The sequence below is a fragment of the Hydractinia symbiolongicarpus genome, chromosome 5 (assembly GCF_029227915.1).
Source record: "Hydractinia symbiolongicarpus strain clone_291-10 chromosome 5, HSymV2.1, whole genome shotgun sequence".
Classification (NCBI taxonomy): domain Eukaryota; kingdom Metazoa; phylum Cnidaria; class Hydrozoa; order Anthoathecata; family Hydractiniidae; genus Hydractinia; species Hydractinia symbiolongicarpus.
Window position 1 is genome coordinate 7,709,017 of NC_079879.1, and position 21,238 is coordinate 7,730,254.

General features: G+C 32.7%; 2 protein-coding genes and 1 long non-coding RNA gene across 5 annotated transcripts; all 3 read right to left on the reverse strand.

Annotated features, from left to right (window-relative positions):
• Positions 1–3,244: 3,244 nt before the first annotated feature.
• Positions 3,245–9,971, reverse strand: LOC130644523 (vesicle transport protein SFT2B-like). Of its 2 annotated transcripts, none has more exons than XM_057450166.1 (9): positions 9,819–9,971; positions 8,871–8,949; positions 8,547–8,651; positions 7,522–7,598; positions 6,964–7,045; positions 5,692–5,727; positions 4,615–4,673; positions 4,065–4,094; positions 3,245–3,439 (listed from the first exon to the last, which is right to left on the reverse strand). In XM_057450166.1, exons 2-9 carry the CDS (start codon positions 8,928–8,930, stop codon positions 3,400–3,402), a joined length of 489 nt encoding a protein of 162 aa, XP_057306149.1. In that variant the 5' UTR covers positions 8,931–8,949; positions 9,819–9,971; the 3' UTR covers positions 3,245–3,399. The 2 variants fall into 2 exon arrangements, with proteins under 2 accessions (XP_057306149.1, XP_057306150.1); XM_057450167.1 differs by having other exon boundaries at positions 8,547–8,633; positions 9,819–9,969.
• Positions 9,972–11,066: 1,095 nt separating this feature from the next.
• Positions 11,067–12,586, reverse strand: LOC130644524 (uncharacterized). The gene is made up of 3 exons (XR_008982610.1): positions 12,487–12,586; positions 12,125–12,193; positions 11,067–11,913 (listed from the first exon to the last, which is right to left on the reverse strand). It is a non-coding gene; the product is annotated as an uncharacterized LOC130644524 (long non-coding RNA).
• A 3,276-nt stretch (positions 12,587–15,862) lies between these two features.
• On the reverse strand, positions 15,863–19,955 carry LOC130644525 (radixin-like). 2 transcript variants are annotated; one of them, XM_057450170.1, is made up of 6 exons: positions 19,742–19,955; positions 18,937–18,969; positions 17,928–18,466; positions 17,200–17,443; positions 16,350–17,063; positions 15,863–16,271 (listed from the first exon to the last, which is right to left on the reverse strand). In XM_057450170.1, exons 2-6 carry the CDS (start codon positions 18,946–18,948, stop codon positions 16,107–16,109), a joined length of 1,674 nt encoding a protein of 557 aa, XP_057306153.1. In that variant the 5' UTR covers positions 18,949–18,969; positions 19,742–19,955; the 3' UTR covers positions 15,863–16,106. The 2 variants fall into 2 exon arrangements, with proteins under 2 accessions (XP_057306153.1, XP_057306152.1); XM_057450169.1 differs by lacking the exons at positions 18,937–18,969; positions 19,742–19,955 and adding an exon at positions 18,517–18,645.
• Positions 19,956–21,238: the final 1,283 nt, after the last annotated feature.

The window sequence follows — 21,238 nt, forward strand, 5'->3', positions numbered from 1 at the left end:
CAACCCTAACCCTTAACCCTATTCGGTCCGGGGTTTTTTGAACATACTATGACCGGGGGGGGGGGGGGGGGCGGAATAATAACTTTTCATAGGATTGGTCAAATTGAATTAAACTTGGCACACTTATAGTACGTCATAAAGGGAACAAAATGGCGGCAATAAAATTTTGCTTGCGTCAGCACATTTTCTGTGACGTCATCAGAAGCTTAAAAATTGTTAAAAATGCCACTATCTGGTTAAAATATAATTACTTTTGTTCTAGAGCGAATTTTTACATTCTGTTTAAAGTTTCTGAAAGCTAAATAAATTTTGTTCAACATATCTTCCGGTTTTTACATGGATCGAATAAAAAATTGCCAAAAATTGCCCGAAAATCCGTTTTTTTCCGATTTTCGGGTAAAATCCGACAAAATCGGGAAATCGGATTAGTCACGTGTCAAAATTATTCAAAATGATTCTTATTGATGAAACAAAGTTGTGTTGCAAGTTTCAAGTTCTAAGGATAATCCTAACAGGAGTTATTATATTTTCCCCATTACAAGGATTTCATAGAGATTTTAGGGGTAGTTTCGAGTAATGGCCAATATCAAAGCCTCTTAAAGGTATGGGACCTAAATATTTAGCATGCAGGTGTCTAATAGATAAATGTTGAAACTCAGTAAGTATCATAGCCATATAAGAAAGCAATCAGGAGTTACTAAAAAAAACCGTCAGGGGGGGCGGAATCCGCCCCCCCCCCCGGACCGAATAGGGTTAAGGGAAAAAAACAAATTAATTACCCGTGACTTTTGTGTAATAAAGTTTACATCATTAAACAAAGGTTTTTATGAGAACAATAAAATAAATTAACCGTGACTTTTTTAAAACAAAAATTTTAAATCAATTTGAAAAAGCACACAAAAGACAGAATAAAAATAAAAGTTTAGTAAAAATGACATGTTACCGCGGGTATTCCTTTAGCAAAAACAACACATCCACTTTGCCTGTTACAGACACACGGAACTGGCGTATTATTATATAGATAAAAAAGTCACCAAATTAACAGTATTTTAATTAACAAATCATGAAATTAACAGTCATTAAATTAACGCAAATTTTGAAAAACCGCGTTAATTTCATGACTCGTTAATTTCATGGAAAAAGGTACTCTTATAAAAACAGCGTGTACATCCTAAAGAAGAGTTGAAAATAAACTGTAAAAAGTAATTTTCTGTTTTCAACACTACAGAGCGTGCTAATTCACTGTTGTTGTCGTTATTCTAAACAAAAAAAAGGTAAACTAACTTAAATCGATGTTTACATTTGTTAACGTTACAATCTTTTAAAATATATTCGATTCCTAAATTCGAAAACACTGCATGTTATCATGCAGGACACGTTTGCGCTGTTTTTCTTGATAAATGAAAGCAAAATAATTGGTTTTCTTGATTATGAGTTTGGCTCTATTAGGGAAACTGTTTCTTTAAGATTTTGGATTGAAATATTTCGGTAGACATACAATATACCGAAATGATTCAACTTTTTATTTTTCTATTTTATTAGTTGATAGCTGTTGATTTCTTATATTTTGTGTAAACTTTGGAATAGAAGGGTTACTGTATGCAATAGACTGAATAGCTGATTTTGGTATGACGTTGTACAAACTGTACAGTGTGGAAATTTTGCAATAACCTGACGGAAATAAGTTGGATCTTTGAATGTCTGATATACTTTTTTTACCCGGTGTACTTCTGGCATGGCAGATTTCGCTTTTTACGTAACGGTTGTTAGGCGCCTTCGATTTTGATGGACATTTTGCATTTTTATTTTTTTGTTGCAACTACTTATATTTTCAACGGTTATAAGTGTAGAGTAATGCAGATTGTGAGCAACCTCGATCCCAGGGCTTTTTTATCTTTCTTTGCCGTTCCGTTATAAAAAAGATACAAAGAGCCGAGGTTGAATTGTGAGTTTTAAAAACTATGTTGTATTATTTTGCCTAAGGGCCGCTAGAGCTTACTTGACAGGCAAAAACCCCTGGGAACGAGGTTGATTCATGCTGTATCATCGTGGTCACATCGTCGTTAATAGACCTTTTCCGAATTTCCTAATTATGCCAAACTCAATTAAAGAAGTTGATACTAAAAATGATTCTTATCCTAATAAGTTACTTAGCAAAAGGTAGAACAAATTACCTAATTTCGCAAATATTTTTATTCGTTAAGTGCCTCAATTCAGAGCTGAAAGTTACGGTCAAACCCTTCATATAGCCTAGCTTCCTAGGAATAGCCTCGTTTTCAAAATAATTATTATCTTTAAATCTAAATAAAATCCAAAATTTAATATTCCATGTCATAATTATTATAATTTATGAAATTCGGGAAAGGTGTATTAAACATAATCATTTTTTTTAGATATCGTGCGTGTGGCCAATCATAAACAAAAGTAGGAGAATAGCTCATGTGTTTAATGTTTTAAAGTGAAAAAAACAGTCAAAATGGCGCAAACGGAACAGCCTCGATTATCCGAGATCTTATTACAGGTAAAATATTTGTGTTAAACAACCTTAGCTATTTTTTCGAGAGTTTTGTTTTGAAGTATCCACATTCCACCCCCAAAACAATACAGTAACGTTTTTTTAGATTTGGGATAGCAAGCTTACTAAAGAGACATTAGCAGTAATCATATCATCTATCCTAACAGACGAGGACTTAAAGATCACACTTGGAGTTTTTGGCCTTAAAAAAATTTGTAAAGAAATTGTAAAATTGCTGGAAGAGAGAAGCGTAATCAGCGAAAGGACGGCTTGGTGGTTGATGTTTTTAATTGATGCAGCAGAAAAAGTCTGCATGGCGTTGAAAGTGCTCCAGCTAATTTTAAAGTATGTCAAGTAACGACGCTTACCAGATGACATGCAGAATTTTAACGATGACGTGTCACGTGGATATAACTTTGCACGAATTTTTTTGTTATATAGTTTATTCTAAAATTATGTATTCATTTTTTTTAACAAACAAATAAGGTTTAGCCCAGCATTTCTTTTATTTTGATTTTTTTTGATAATTTTAACACCTAAAGTTGCTTAAAAGTTGTTTCTCATAAAACTTGTTAGACCAGAAAGTTTCCAATTAAGGTTAATATTTTGTGACGTTTGTCCGTCACCTTTATAACGGTTCGTTATCTCTGAACTTAACTATAACGTCTTTTAGTGTGGCGGTTGATAGTTACTGTATGTGTTTAAAATACGTGGTTTTCAACAATGATATACAAAAAGAATCAACAGATTTATTACTGAAATGAAATACGTACATATTCTTATAATATTTAAAAGTCCTGAGTAAAACTTTGAAGTACAGTAGAAGAGCGTCACTGAAACCTTTCCAGGCTGTTCGTATTCTTCATCAAATTTTAGTATATAGTTCAACCAAGACAAGATTCGAAGCATTTCTTCACAGCGTCTCTGTAAAAAATAATAAAATGCAGCGTTTAAAATATATAAAGCATCACAAACGAGAAACGTGAGATTTGTACTGCTTAGTTGTAGTGTTTTGTGTTATGTGAGCGACCTTTAGTTTTAACAATTTCAGTAGGATTTTTTTTTTACTACTTTGTTCCAATCAAAAAGAAACATTTTGTCTCCCAACAAGATAGGTATAAAACGTCTAAATATTCAGTTTGATGCCTTATCGTGACAAAGCATAGAGCTCTTTCACATGACTCATGTGAAAAACATGTTTTTTATAAAATTTCTTTGACTACATATGTTTAAAAAAGATAAAAATCTTAATCCGTTTTAAATCGCAAACAACACGAGACTTAAGATAACGGCAATATACCAATATGAAACTAGAAAATCAAGCATTTGATTCTCGGAATTTTTTAATTTGACTGTGAAGATAACACAGGAGTGTTTCAGCTAAAGTTTAACCGTGTGGGCAGGGAAAAACAAGCCCACCTCGAGCAATTTGGCTATAATTTTTTTGCTAAAAGTCACTGGAAATGATTTTTTTTTCAACTATGCTAACCCTTTTCAAGAGCAGTTTCGACAATTTCAGCGCAACAAACTATAAATTTATTTGAGTTACCTTGCAAACGGGATATATGAAAGACAATACCTAAAACAACAAGAAATAAAGGGACTTTTTTATTGGAACACAACAATTCAAAATGGCGTGGGATAAGCAAGTAATTCGATAAGGCTTTAAACGAAAACAAAAAACAAAGCTAGTACATGCTAATTATAATTTTGAAACCCAAGGTCAACAGATATTCGATTTCTGTATGAAACAAAAAAATCTGAAATTAAAAGTACAGTTTTTTGACGATTTTCTCGCCAGTAGAAAATACACAGTTGCTTCGTGTTAAGAGGTGGTTTCACTTTATAACCTTTAGGCACACAATTCTTTACACGTTTTCCGTATAGTTTAAGTTTAAAACTCAACGACTCCTACGTAATATTTTTCGACGCTAATATCTATAAATTGTTACTTCGAATTTCCTGACGTTCTCTTTTTTTTTTGAGAATGATCTATGTATTTGCGAAATATATTTTTAAAAATAAAATTGAACGTGGTTGAAGCTTGTCTTCATATTTTTATATGTTTTTAGAAAACGTGTATACTGATGAAATCTTACCATGTCATTGCAAGATACTGAATCACGCAAAACAGCAAAGCCAACGGTTTACTATTCCACTAAAAAAGCAAACAAGGAGTTTGATTAATTATGAGTGTTAAGAATGATTTTCATTATCGAGGATTTCACCACAAACTTTCGCAAGGCAAAAAAGTTTGTAAGAAGAAGTAATTCAATGTACAGATTATAAACCTTAACGAATAAAAAAATGATTACAAATTTCCCGGCATAAACTTTCGCAGGGAAGAAAAAGATTTCCTTGCCTAGTGCTGCAATATTGCTGTTGTTTTTTGTTTTAAATATAAATAAAATGTTTAAAGAATTAAAAAGCTTAGGGCGTAAACTTTCACGAATGTTTGGTCCTAAAAAATTCATCAATGACGCCAAAAAGAGTATCGATATTGTAATTACAACCGTATGTACCCCTCGAATGAGTGCAGACGTTTTCATGGATAAAATTTAATGATCGGTTTCTTTGAATAGAGGGGCTCATTCGACAAAATAGTACTCAGAGGGAGTGTCTATTAAGAATTATTCAATATAAAACCTAAATAATACAACCAAATCAGTTCATAGTACAAATTCTATTTTTCGGTTGTAAGCACCTACTTCGCCACGGCTTAATACTTTCTTTTTTTAACTTCTTGAATTTTTTTTAACACTGCTGTTATTACAGCAGCCGCAGCAAGTTCCTTGTCGCTCATGTTGATGAAGAAAAAGAAGTGAAAATGAAATTTGATGCACAATGTATAATCGTGTAACACCAGTGCATATGATGAGACAAGCAGTTGGTTTATATGATCATATATCATATAAAATTTGATCGTGTAAAAGCGGCTTAACAAGGTTTCTTAAATAAACTTAAACTTTTTTCCCTGCAATCCGTTAATTCACCGTCTTTTTAATATATTTAATCAGCACCTCCCTCTAAAAACCGATCTCCTCGAATGAACTTACTGTGACCGTGCATAATTGCTCAGAGAAAAAAGGGTTCCTAGAATTTAGACTAAGCTCAAATCAAATTTAATTCAAATACAATAGGGAGTTGCTATCAAGAACATGCGTACAACAACTTACCCAAAATGCAGCACAGAGTGTAAGAACAAGAGATAACTAAAAACAACAACAACCAAAGTAAAAAAACACATAAATAATAGTAGATGAATCAAAATATTATTTTAAGAATGTCACAAACGCAGTCACCAAATACTACGAAAATAATTTTTTTTACAAAGTTAAAAAATTTAGTTTCTGTTTAGGTGAACATACTTTACAGGAAAAAGTTTCGCGGACATTTTTAAGAGATTTACTTTCGCGATAAGTGATTAAATCTATTTCGCATAAAATAATCTTTCGCGTGTAACTTGAAAAGTAAATTTCGAGTGGGATAATTTTTGGCAATTTTCGATTTTTGTGCAAATTTTTTTACTAAATATTTTGGAATTTTGACAAATAGAACAGAGATTTGTTTGCATCAAACATTTTTTTCCTAATTCTAAACATCAAAAACCGATGATATTAATTTAGACTGATATAATACTTGTATTGTTTTTGCTTCAATCTAATTTTCGCGAATCGGCTTCTTAGGCTATTTAGCGTGAGATAAACTTTCGCGAATCCGTACGTCGGTACTTACTTTCGTGAAAATGGCAAAAAAAAAGCGAAAACTTTCTCTCCGCAAAACTATCTCGGCGTAACGTAACTGAAATATCCGGCACACATTCGGTAATTCGAATGTCGTTAATTCGCAAATCTGTTATTGCAAACAAATTTCTTGTTTAAGCACATTACGTCCCTTGCTACAAACACTTTGCAAAAATTTTTTTATCTTGATCCAAAATTTAAATGAAATGCACAAAATAAATTGAAAAGGTGTATAAATTTTTTTCCACGTTTTTATCCAATTGCAAAGTTAATAGATTTTAATTAAATAGTTAAAATGATTATTTTTAAGCCCAAATCACCGAAAACATACTTTTTTAAAAAACTGAAATTCTACCAAAAAATGCTGATTTCAGCAAAAATTATTTTTGTCAGTCATCAACAGAGGCATGTTTTTTGATTGTCATGCGACAAAAATACTATATACCAAGTTTATAAAATTATACGGGAGGTTACTGCGGTAGACATAACACAATCACAAGCAGAAAACAAAAATTCACTTTTTGCAAATTTGACGCATTTTTTAACTGGGACTTGATGAGATTTTAGCAAAAAATTTGAGGTTCATTATGAAAATATTTTAGGAGCTTTTCCTAAGACTGAAAAATTACACAAATATTATCTGAAGAAGAAAATCATATAAAAGACTTGTAAGTTTGTAATAAATGAATTCTAAAAAATACTAACCAACATTACAATAGTGGCAATCAATCTTTTTTCTTTGAACATGTTTTTTAGTTGTTTAAAAGGTCCCATTAAGAAGCAAGTGCTAGAATATAGTAAAAAAAAATCTTTCACTCTACTGTATATATATCACAAAGAGCTAACACTGGCTTTCAAAATGCAATAATTTGTGAGGGTAACTTTCCAGAATTGATATATTAGAACATATTTTCGTGCATTCGAGCAATATACTTTTGAGGATATGTTAAAATAAAGATAATGGTAATTATATTACAAGAAAAAAAAAATCGCAGTTTATTATTAGTTTATACTTTATGGCAAAAATTTTTTTTTTAATTTTTATTAGACAATATATAGATTTTTTTTCTGTATAAATAAATGTTGCAGAAAATACTTCAGCACTTATGAAACTAAATGTCATACATAGAAATAATGGAGTCGTGTAGTTTTTAATATTCTACATCATCACAGAAATTTTTAAAAAGGCTTTAGGCGTATCATGTACGCAAGAGGTTAGATCAAACGTAAGCAACTTCAAGAGCATTTAAAAAATCCAGTTACCTTGCAAGTGCACATAAATTTCCAAAGGTGTATAAAACAGCAAATAACTTTACATTTCTCCATAACATAATGGTCCCCTAAAATAAAATCAGACAGTACTGTTAGCACTCTATACTATGCATCTCATCCTTTTCTAGTTCACATCAGCACTAGCCAATTGTTGAGGTGAATGTCGTCAAATGTTATGTTGACAAATTTTTGTTGACATAGATTTTTTCCCTAATTTTTTTGCTACATTTTTACTGTTGGTCACATATGGGAACACAAATCGCAAAACAGAGTACATGATTTTACTTTTTAAAACTATTTCTTTTCAAATAAATTGGAATATGAATTGCTGATGCAAAACATAAGTTTGCGAACATGAAACTGACAACTAGAATAGATGGTTTCACGTTTAGAATTGGTTTCACGGCAGCAAGTTCTTGCTGCCGTGAAACCAATTGAATTACCAAGGTCAACCTAACGGGAGTGCACTTTACATGGGTAGGAGAAAAAATGCCGAATTTTAATTAAAAAAAACTCCTTCATTGTTTTATTTATTTATTCAAACAGAAGGTGGGCCTCTAATTATGCAACCATGTAAAGATGTTCAAGTAAAGGTTTTATTAGATATCAGATTATATTTTTTAAATTCTGAGGAGCCTTCAGACTTTTCTTACAAAAGCTTATTGTGACATCATGAATCACCAACATGTATGCAAACCATATTGCCTTTCGTTACATAAATGTTACAAGCTTTAACAAAATAGATGCTTGTATGACAAAATTTGAACATAAAAAAGGTGAAAATGCAGAAACATTACCCTAGTGTTGTTTTTTCTTGATATCGTCGTTTTTTGTTATCTCTCCTTTAAAGAAAATTTGTCTGTTTTGGTATTAAAAGATTGTTAAAAAAAAAAAATTTCACAAAATTTTGTCCTTTTTTTATTCGTTAAAATTTCTCTCACAGAAATTTCTCTTAATAAAGTATTTCTGTATAGCAATATTATTTGTCAACTTAGGACAAAATTTATGTAACTTACAAGTATTGAGCAGAAGATTCCAACAAGAAAACAAACAATGAAACATCGAATTCTTGTTCCCCAGCTCAGTGTTGTTGCTTCATTTATCTGGATGAGTGAAGAAGTCTAATTTAAGAAATGTTATACTAAAAAATCAGAGATGCTTAAAAACAAAACATCGAGTTTGTTTCAGAAAAATGGCTATTATCACTGAAAATCCTAGGTGAAAAAACACGATAAAAAAATTTATATTGGTAAAACGAGGTGTGTTTCTCCAGCCTTTAAGGTTCAAAATTTATACAAAGTTTTTATTCTTTTACAGACATAATTTTTGGTTAAACATACCTCAGTCACAATACTTGACTCATCTTCTTTTTGACCGAACGCTCGTTTAATTTTATCCATGTTGTATAATCATTAGATACTATTATATAATAAGTATGATAGTTACAACACTAAGCATAAAGAGAATAATAGCTGGGTGAAATCTGTAATCCTATTGAATCTTTTTGTTCACAATAGCACAATTTACATTCTACAAGATTGAGCAACCAGAATTACATGGTGTGCTTATTTTTAAACATCTAGACTATTAATACCAAAGAATGTTGACATAGCAAAAAAGGTTTAAAAATATACTTGTTTGTTTAAAGTTTCATTTTGTAATTATTACTCTTGCTTATTACATATATCTAAGTTCTTGTTTAGTTTTCGAATAGACAAAATTTTCCTAAATTTAGTCTTTTTTTAACACAGTTCAGCTGATATCAGCAAAAAAATACAACCTTAGGTGTAACTTTCGTAATTAGAAAATTCGTGAAATTTTTGCTTTTTCGAATGAGCGATATTGTGTGCACATAACCTTTCAGTAATCGATGCGATTAAAAAAATTTCAGAGCATTTTTTTTTTTTCTTTTTGAGATAGACCATTCATGTGAACTTTTTAAGAATTGTATATCTACTAGAATTTGTTCTTTAGAATAAAAAAACAAGGAAAAATGTCAAATTTTGTTTTTCACAAACAACTTTTGCAAATTGAAGAACTACTGTTTTTGGAAAATTTCTTTTTCTTGCTCATCTAAACTCTTAGTCTTTCAAACTGGTGTTACACATCAACAATTTAAACAGTAAGATCTCCCTGCTTCACTGCCCATCACTACTGTACAACATAATACTTCTTATACAGGCCTCATAAACCTCAACCCTGGACATAATATATTGGGAACTGGGAACTGGGAATTTTAAAGATTGCAGCCATTAGCAATTACGGATAATGTTTAAAGTAATACGCACCTCAAACTTGTCAAAGTTCGCAAAATAGAGATTCCTTCTACTTCCTAAATGGTTTTCCTGAAGCTGTCTGAGTAAAAATATAGTAGTGCCACTGGAACAAAACCAAATTGCATCCTATCTATAATTATTTCTCTAATTTTGTTATTTACCTTGAAGGTATAAAATTTTTTGGGTATTTCATTTTTTGATCCTAAAATTTTTACATTTTTGGGGTATTTAATTTCGAGATTTTTGCTTTTAGAAATTTTTCGCCTCTATATAATATTATTTAACGGGGTGGGGGGGGGGGGGGGGGGGTATTTAACGAAGAATAAAACAACATTTTTGTGAATCTCAAGTTTTATTATTTTTTTTTAGTGTGTGATGTATAGAGATAAAGTCAGGAATAATACAAGCAGTGTAGAAAATTTTTTTTTGCACGTATACAACTTTGTTAAAAAAAGAAACATTGTGTTTTTTTTTTGTTAAGGTATTCATTTATGATGTTTCTAGCATCGCATCAAACACTGTTTTTCCTGTCTTCAGTAGCAGAATAAAAATTAAACATCATATTTTTTATATACTTCACTTTGGTAGCATTCAGTGATTCTTTTGCAAGAACATGCCCTTTTTTAATGATGCTTATGCTGTACAAGCTACAACCCTGCCTTTCTGACAGCAAGAAAATTGCAGCTGGACTGAAATATTGTCAAGCTGTGTGCCCAGCAAATTGTGAATCATGTTTACCTTAATGCAAGAAGTGGTTAGCTGAAGAAGATCACTTTAATGACGTGATGTTTACTAACGAGTCCATCAATGACACGCTGTTTGATGTTTCCGAAAAAAAGGTGACGTACCAAAACTGAAGCCAAAAGTAAAACATCCATATAAAGTTCACGTTTGACTAGGAAGAATTTAACTTCTCATTTTTACTGGGATAATGCGTAAAGTAATAAATAAATAAATAAATAAATAAATAAATAAATAAATAAATAAATAAGTAAATAAATAAATAAATAAATGAATAAATAAATAAATAAATAAACGTTTTTTTTAATTATGAGAGAACTACATATATAAAGAACATTTGGCTATTATTAAAAAAATTAAACAAGTTAAGAACATTAATTTTTCGTGGAAGAGATCCTTCAAAATACTTTAAAACCGTCGGTGAAAAAGTTATACCCTGACGGTCATCAATTATAACAGGATAACAATCCGAAGCACATGTCCATTCTAGTAACCCAATTGAACAGATGTGGTCTAAATTAAAGCGATATATTTGTTAAGGCAATAAAACATCAATGAAAAAAGAGTTAGTCAATGCTATTAAAGAATTTTTGAAAAGTGCAATGGTAGCTAAATGTAATAAATACATCGACCATTTATATAAAGTCATTCCAATTGTTTCATGTGCTAAATAAAAAACAATATTTAGGTTCGTGTAAAAACAATAAAATTGCATGCAAAACACGAGATTCTATCAAAGTACCTTAATAAATCGCATGTAAAAACAAAAGATAATAGGTTGCCGTTCATGAGTTCATAAAAAACAAAATTTAAAGCTTTGTTAAATTTTATATTTTTTCTTCTGTTGATTCTTTGATGGCTATAGCAATTAAATACAACAATGAGTTATGCGAAGTTTAGACAAGCTAATTAAAGTTCGCATGTGAGACATGAACTCTATTGTTTATAACGTGCAAAAATAGCTCATGTATTTAAGAATAGGTTATATAACAATAACAACGAAAGTTCTGACGCTACGAAAGGTTCGTATGAAGGTGATAAATATCGTGCACATGTAAAGTTACATTTAAGCGGTACTGTACATCTCTTTGCCCTTCAAATGATTGACTATTACACTCAACTGTCAGTCACGCAGGATAACATTTATAAATAAATTTTAAATGTTGATAAGAAATAAAGAATATAAAGCAGTTAAAAATGGTAATAAACAATCATAAACACTAAAATACTACAATTCATACTATACCTATAGTTCTTATCCAATGAAGATGCACAACATGTTACTGACTCTTTTTTTAATTTCAGACTACCATGTTTATCCAACTTTTTATTCCCCGCACACTTATTCTCTGTTTGTTGTATGCGCCTAAAATTAATGTTTTATTTTACCTTAGTCTGCATTAGAATCTAAGAGTACATTTTTTCGAGAAAATGCAGTAAAATTACAGAGATAAAGGTTATGTGATGGGGAAAGCATGCAGAAGGCGAGCAATGGGTGAGGTGTTTTTGTTGAGACTTTTCTCACCTTTTTGGTCAAGCTTTTAGTAGGTAGTGCTAGCTAGCTCTGTTTAACCTACCTTGTCTGACAACAGAGTCTTGTATGGCTAATCATCTTACATATTTAGTATATGTAGAAAGCCAACTGACTGAAAAAAGAAATAATACACGTTTTCACACAGTAGTGGTTTCAAAAGACAAAAGACACGGCTATGAGAAAAATCTGCGCAGAGGCTACTATGCAGAAACTGAAGAAAACAACAACAAACATGTTTGCCAGTCAACAGCAGTGTGGGTACTTTTGGTAAAAAGGAAAAGTCGTTTTCAGTTTTAATATTGAATTTATGTCTTCTAAATTGGTTTTAAGATGATTATTACGGTGCAACTAGTTGTACAGATAACTTGAGTTGGATAAAATAAGGGTATGTTATTTTTACTCAACTGTGAAAAGGTGTATAAAGTCTTGTTGAAAAATGACGTGACAAGGTAGCTAGCTAGTCCTGAACCAACACTAATCTCAGTGGTGTGTTTCTTTTTCTGGATCGCGGTAACTCTTCTGCATGAAAACCTTGTCACCAGGACTTTCGAAAAAAATTGAATGGTAATGCGCCCAGTCCTCAAAAAATGCCAAATAAGGACAGAAAGGAAAATACGCCTTTGCTTCGAAAATTTTCGCCGGAAAAAGAAAGTAGTCTCAAAAACTTAAAAAATCAGCAGTTTACTTTATAAGTAGTTTATAGTTAAATTTAACAGGTTTTAGCATAGGATATATAAGGATTTTCAAATACACAAGCAAACACTAGTGCTTACTTGACGGCCGGGCCTTAATGTTAAAAAAGAAAGAACCCCTGGGGACGAGATTGTTATGATTCCCAAGTAGATTATATCAGTAAGCAGCAAGCAAAAAAAGTATATATCAGAAGCGCCACCGGAAAGCCCCCCCGCCTCTCTTTTTTCAACCCTCGCCTCTCCTATTTTATTTAACAAAAGCACTTTTTTACATCAGTCACTACTACAGTATTGGTGTTTTTTTACGTGGCAGGTTCGTTGTTCACACTAGTTTTTGGCCCGATGTTGAACACCAAGGAAATTTCCTGTCTGAACCAAAAAAGATAAATTTTGAAAAATGGGGAGACTTTACGAATTGTATGTACATCAAAGCATGCGGTGCAAAACGCTCGAAGTTTTGTTGTATGTGGTGTTGCAGTTAACCCAAATCAGAAGGTAATTTTAAATTACATAACTGAGTTGGAAAAAAAATTTCCAGAGTTCGATGTTTTCGATGACTTCATACAACACGCAAATAGTAAACTCTATTTGCGTGTTGTATGAAGTTTGTTTTTATGGCTTCCAATATATTTATTCTAAGCTTTAGAACTTTGTTTTGTATGTTTCTATATGCAATAAAACTAACCATACAATCAATGACTTTTTATTACGCAACTTTAAAACTGTGTAATTCATATCAACCATTGTATACCTTAACTCATTAACAATACATCGAATTCTGCTCCTACCAAACATGTCACACTCCGCATACTCAGCATGTCACACTCCGTATACTAAGCCTGTCACATTCCGTATAGCAAATTTCGTATATTAAGCATTTCATACTTCGTTTACTAAGCATGTCACACTACTCCGTATACTAAGCATGTCACACTACTCCGTGCACTAAGCATGTCACACTCTGTATACTAATACTGTCACACTCCGTATACTAAGCATGTCACACTCCATATAGCATACTTCGTATATGAAGCCTGCCACACTTCATATAGCAAACTTCGTATATTAAGCATGTCACACTTCTTATACTAAGCATGGCATGCTCCATATAGAATACTCCATATGGTATAGTCCTTATAGCATAGTCCGTGTAGCATACTCCGTATGGCATACACCTTATAGCAACCTCGTTCCCAGGGCATTTTGCCTTGTTGATAAAGCTGATAGCGGCGATTGTTGGCCACTACGAAATAACGGCCCACAAGACCCTGGGACGAGGATGACCTTATAGCACATTCTGCATACTCTGCATACCAAATTCGGCATAATATACTCTAATTATCTCAAAAATCTGTATGCCATAATTCGTTTGCTGTAATGAAACTACACTCCGTATAGCTAGATTATACTTCGTATGTTTACAATAGATAAAGATGTAGGAAAATAATGTATTGTCTTTTTAACTTGTTCTTTATGGTGATTATTTTTTATTTTTTTAGGAAATAGTTTTAAACAGTCATATATTGCAATATTTCACTTTAAGAACATTCGTTGGCAGACTTCGTATAGCTAAACCAAACTCCGTATAGCAGCTATACGGAGTATTACTCCGTATAGAAACCACACTCAGTACGTCACATAAAGACCAAATTTCATGCTGCGATTTTTCTGCTATAGCGCAAAAAGCGCAGGCGTTACCTCATTAGGCATTTGCAAAGAGCATAGAGTTTCTTATAGCTATGGAGCAAGAGGGAAGAAAGAAAGAGAAAGTGAAGAGAATATTTTGTAAACTTATGAATGTCAAGTGCAAGAAATAAAAGCAACTCCTTAAACGTGGTTGAAATCATCTGAAGTGATTTAAAAACAATAATGGCGACATAAAAATGAAATCTTTAATAAGGATATTATATATAATCTTTTTGTTTTGCGTTCATGAAAAAAGCCGCCTTCCTCAAGTTTGCTTTTTGTTTGTGATATGTTCTGGCATAGTTTTTTTAATTTCCCAATATGAAATAAAAGGAGTTTAATAACCTTAAATTTTGCACCAACAACTGTTTTTTACAACAGGCATTTCTGGTTACTTGTTAGGCTTATAAAAATCTTAACAAGTCTTGGGGGGAAACGAAGTTGGCATTTCTGGTTAGTAAAAATCGCAGCATGGAAATCGGCCTTAAATGTTGAATTGCACTCCACTGATTGTTAATTTTTGATTTTTTTTTCAATTATAAATTGATTGAGGTGAGTGAAGTAATTAACTGATTTAGAACTCCTTATTTACTTTTGTCAATAATCACAATCAAAGAGTACCTTATAGGGCAAAAAAGTCAGGGAAAAGTGACTAATTTTTTTCCAAGTGACTTAATTTTTCCCAGACCAAAATTTCCCCTGATTATTTTTCCCCGACCAGTACTTTTCCCCGATTTTTTTATAACTGACTAAGAATTTACCCCGACCTTTTTCTTTTATCCTAAACTTTTTTTCTCAAGGAAGATTACAAAAAGGATCGAGGACATAAAAAACATAATGGAAACAAAAAGAAACAACATTTTACTTATTCTCATAGTATTTTTTGTACGAAAAACATACATAGACAAATAAAAAAATTGATTCAAATTCCCTTGTGAGGTTATCTACAGGAATATCAAAAAATAGTCGGGAAAAAATGACTTATTTGAAAAATTAGTCGGAGAAAATTGACTTATTTTTTAAAGTGACTTAATTTTTTCCTGACTAAATTTTAACCCGACGAAATTTCAAGTTTCCATTATTGACAAGTAAATCTCGATAGATTTTGTAGGATCCAAAAACGCGTTAAAAACGTACTCCATGAGCAGAAGGTCGTAAAAAAGGACAGTGTTAACTAGGTTGTTCATAGCGGGCACTTTTTTGTCCCACACGGGTATTCATCATGGAGAGTTTGACTGCGTCTATTGGCCCTGTTCTCGTCCTTTAATCATTATAACTTAATTTGTGTCTGTTCATATTTTTCTATTCCTACAGGCTCAAACATAAGTTGACAAAGAGTGTTTTGAATTTCGTTTTGAGTCTCTCACCTCTTCACGAATACGAAAAGAAGGAGTAGAGCGATATAGGGTAGTGGTCGTGTTTTTAATCAAACTGCCCACTTTGTATTACAAAGGACACTCGTTTACATTAAATGTTATTAAAACTCTACAAGCTGTCCTGCCTTGACATAATGTCGTCCTGTTTTTTGATAAAAAAATGTTAAAAAAAATACTTTGACTTAGAAAATGGATCTTGAATATGTTTTAATGTTCGTGCTAATAGAATTATCAAGTTTGCTTCAATAAAATTCTAAATTCAATGTGACATTTAAAATGATTCAAATTCGTCGATGCGTTGTCTTGTGTTGCCCAACCGAATTTGTCGTAAGGTTCTATATTTGTCACGCCCTTCCTTTAAGTTACCTTCGTGCAACAAATCTTCTTGAGTTAGCTTGCTCCTGTCACGAGTTAAATTTAGCTGACTGCTAAGTTCCTAGAAATAAAAAAAATATTGAAAATAAGGGTGATTAGCTCCTTTATTACTGTTTCAGATGTTTATTCAGTGCCTTACATTCAACTGGAGCTTCAAGTTTTCATTCTTGTCTTGCTGTGAAGTATAATTAAGCTCTCTCTGATCGACGTTTATAAAGTTAAGATCCACAGCTTGGCGAGTTCTCTCTGTGTCTTGCTCATCCGCATATGTCATGTTGTGAAGTTTTTCATTTTGCTCCTGTTCTCTTTGTCGAGACTCCGCCAGCTCTTTATAAAGGCGATCAGCTTCACGCTGTTTCTCCTCCGCTTCTGCAGCGCGCCGTGCACTCTTCGTCGCGGCTGTAGCAGCGTGAGCTTCAAATTCAGCTTTCTCCATACGTTCTTTAGCAGCTTCTTCTTCGAGACGTTTTTGCACTGCCACAGCTTGCTCTTTTAAGCGATGCATCTCTTCAGCCTCTCTTAACGCTCTTCTTCTCCTTTGTTCTGCTTCTGCGGTATCTCTTTTCGATTTATCTAATGCTTCATACGCAAGACGTGCATCCTCTTCAAGTCTTCTTAATTGCTGCCCCAATTCATGTTTTTTTCTTTCGGCAGTTGCGCGTGCTTTTTGTTCATTATTAAGTCGCTGTTTTTCTCGATATTTCGACCGTCTCTCTTCATAAGCTCGATTCCTCATTTGTTGAATTTCGATAGTTTCCGGTTTTCTTCGTCGCATGTACAAATCAAGGTTACCCATACACAAGGTAAGAATACGCTTATTAATTCGTAAACGTGGAACGTAGAATAAAAACTCCTAAAATAACGGTGAAAAAAGCATACTAGTTACATGATATAGCAGGAAGTAAGTGCATTCCAACAACTTGAAACAGCGTTAATCTACAGAATTAATAGCAAAGTGGACATATAGCGGAAGGCTAAGTAATCCGTACCTGCTCTTTCTTATTGAATGGTGTGATGATAAACTTCTTATCGTTAAAAGATATATGTTGGATCTCGGTCCAAGAAATGACAATTTTGGGAGAGAGTTTATTTTCGCGTTTAAAGATATTCAAGCCCAATGCATCGACCCCGAGATACAAATCTGTCCCACGTTTGTTTTTGATATCGAAATAATTAACACCATACATTTCTAAATCCTGTGCGATCTTTAAATACTCCATCATTGCTTCCTCCCTAAAAATATATTTTTGTATATATTACTTGTCTTAAACTTACTTCTGTGTAAATAAGGAAAAAGTGAAGCAACTTTAGTATATGCAAAACTATGGTTGGTGATGAAGATATTTTAAGCATCGTATAACATTTACATAGAAGTTATCTTTTGAGACATACATTTTAAAAAAATGACAAGTAGAATGCGATAAACCTTGGTTGTAGCTACACTTGGTCTAAATTATATAATACGTATACGTGTTTTTAATTTTTAATAAAGTATATATTTTTTGTTTTTTTCAACACTTATTTGAGAATCACCTCTAAGAATGATTAGGCTTAAATTAGACACCTAAAATTTTAGGAACAAATACGTCAATCATAAGTGAGAACAAAATGAGATTGAATTTGGGACCAATCAACACTGAATAATGCTCAAAAAATAAGAACAAGCCTCAGGTTAGATTTTACTGCTTCTTATAAAACAGGATTACACTAATCATACCTGTGCATATATCGATGCTGACTCCAACAAGACATTATCCTTTCTTCCCACTGTTCTTTGGACATCTGATGCTGTTTAAGAACTCGATCTGGTAGTAAGCGATCGTTGTATAAGTATCCTTTCCTATGTACATCAGATTTGAAGTCGCCATATTTGACTTGGACAGCATATGATGATAAAAGAACGGATGTGGCTGGTGAACAGTAGATTCTGTCATTCAAAATGTTATCTTTAACTTGTAGAAAAAACAGTTTCTGCGTGACATCTTGGATTAACTCCACCGAGACATTTTCGGGATAGAATTTAGCTCGGAATTTAAACTGCACAAGGCCATTTTTCTTGACATCTAGAGCAGCTACATGTTTATTCAAATTTAACCAAGTTACATAACCCATTTCATCTGTATATTGAAGACCAAAAAACCAGAATTCTTGCAAGCCAATTGTTCTGACAACTTGATCAAAAATTTCTTTACCAGTTATGTTCGGTTCAACAATAAAATCCAATTCCGCATCCATTGTCCTTACGCGCACGTTTGTCTACGAAAAAATATTAAAACAATGCTACTGCCAAGCTCCGAATACCATACCGACAGGGTTAGCGTCCACGTCCGTGAATGTTTCTGCCTACATCTATTAGTACAAACTACTGGTACCAATCCACCCACTTCTTCTCTGACATGTGGGATGTACCACATATCCACCTAACGATAAAGGTTGTACCCACATATCTACCCTACGATACAGCTTGCTTTCCACGTGTATCTACCCTAGGATAATGACTGTGCCTATAAATTTACTTTAGGATAAGGTATATACTTTATGAACAACTTCACAGACACTAGTTGACTAAACAAGGGAATTTTATCTTACCTAATGACAAAGAACTCGCAAATATCTCGACTTTCTACCCATTTAGGAACAAGCTATACGTATTCATCATATTATACCCTGTTTAAACTTTTCAAACAGTCTTATATGCGGAGGTATAGAGTAACAAAAAAACTTACGTTGTTCGTCATATTGATGTTTTATATATTTATCTAAAAGACAAGGTAAATTATTATGGTGTTCGTGTGGTAAGTAAAAACATGTCTTTAAATTTAACTGAACCTTGCGAGTATAGTTGACAATTTTCATACAAAACTGGCGACGAATGAGAAATACGTAAATACTAACGAAACAACAACTCAGCAAAATTTTTTCAACGATTTCATCCATTGCATGTATAGTATACAAACAGAAGGATTACATAATTTATTAATACATTCTATAATTTTACACTGTAAACAAAAATTGGCTAACAAGGTTATAATATTTCTCACAATGTTATCTGCTAATACCAATTGTACAATTTTGATATTTGTTAATTCGTTTGTTATTAAAGCCAGCCACCATAGAAAATAATTTACCCGAAGAGAGCAATAAGTTTGAAGTTGTGTTTCAATCGATTTGCTGTAAACTGGCTGCTTCCCTATTGACTCATTACGAATACTTCCTGTCTCAGGTAATCTTCGAGTAATCTTATTGCACGAAAACTTGCGTGTTTGCTAGCATGTTATTAAGCGATGAAATTATTTTTTACTTCCCTCTTATAATATCATTTACTTTTAAGTTTCTTTTTCAAAAGATCTGAAAAGTTTTACAGAGAAATCGTCAGTTTGACAGGATCAATCATCAAGTAATTCCCGCCAAAATATAAATTCTAGTGAAGAATTTATCTGCTGCTACTATTTAGAAATTTACTACGATGTCTTGTAATGTTGTATTTTTAAACAATAAAACGTAAATTATGAAGTCATAACTTTACATTACCTTTTAAAAACTCCTGTTAAAAAATCTGCTCAAATAACATTTGGTCAAGAATTTACTATCAGTCACCATCACAATTTTGTTCCATTTCACCGATTAAAATGTGCGCAGACATAACTCCTGTATACAGTTCTTGCATTAAGTTGTAAATCGTTATGTCGTTTTCTTTTGAAAATAAGTTGTTGTTATAGCTTATTGCTTAACTATTCATAGAGATATTCCACCATTTTTAAAGTAACTATAGCAACAAACCACTTATGTTTTAGTCTTATCGTTTTTAATGATTAAGAAAATAAATTAAGCAGCGAAATAGTTACCAGATCCTGAATTACACCCTCGTCCCCAGTGCTTTTTGCCTTCTTCTCTCATTTTAAAAATGCAAAAAACCCTAGGGCGAGGGTGCCTAAACTATACTCTAAATAAATTTCGTACAATGAGCCCAGGAACCTGGGTATCTGGCATCCTTAAACTTCAGCGTATAAGTCAAAAAATGAGTCCTTTTGTTGGCTTTCCCAGAAAAGGTCTGGAAACAAGGATTTTTTGTTAGGCTATTTGCATTACGTATTATTCACCGCCCTTATCCGCGTTATTTCCTATGCCCAGCGATAAAAGCGCTTGTACTAGAAGCATTTTGTCTGTGACAGGCAAAGTTGATATGTTCATAACAATAGTTCATAATCCGCATTTTCGTCCCCAGAGACCTTTGAGATAAACCATGAGGGGCTTAGGGCTAGTGCATGCGCGAGGTATGCATATAGTAGTTATCTATATTACTAGTCGTTAGCCCGTAGAAAATCCACGGGTTCGCCCCTTCCTTTTTATACCGCATTGCGTGCTTCTCGCTATTGCGCAGCTAAGCTACCATTTTGCGTGACAGACAGACGGACAGACGTATACGGGCATTATAATATAGTTGCACGCTGAAAATCCAACTTCGATTTTTTTGCAGTCTTCCATATTTTTTTACCATGACCAAAAAAGGAGAAACGTTCGAAATAAAGTCCCAAATCTTTCATTATAACGAATTTCCCTTAAATTCGAACACGTATCGAAGAAAAATAGAAATCTACATCTTTTTAATCTGCCAATTCATTTATTTAGCTATGCCTTACCGGTAAGTAACTTAATTCTGTGCTACCTAATATACTTGACAACAAGAATTTTCACCTACTTTCTTTCAGCCGACTTTTTTTTTACTGCTAAAGTATTGGCATAGTTTTTATGAGTTATAACAATTAAAATTGATGCAATTAATTCTTATCTTCAGGATCTTTTGCCTGGAGCCATTTATTACCTTATGAAAAAATTGTCCTTGGAAGAAGATTCAGTTCGTCACAATACCCCCATTTCTCTAAAAACCTCTGATTCATTGACCAGTCTCTTTTTAAAAGAAACGGTTGTCCTTGTTTCTTGTTTTGGACGGAACATTTCCCATGACCTTACAATATTGCATTTATGGTTCACTCGATGACACGACATCAAATCTTTGTTCACTACGAA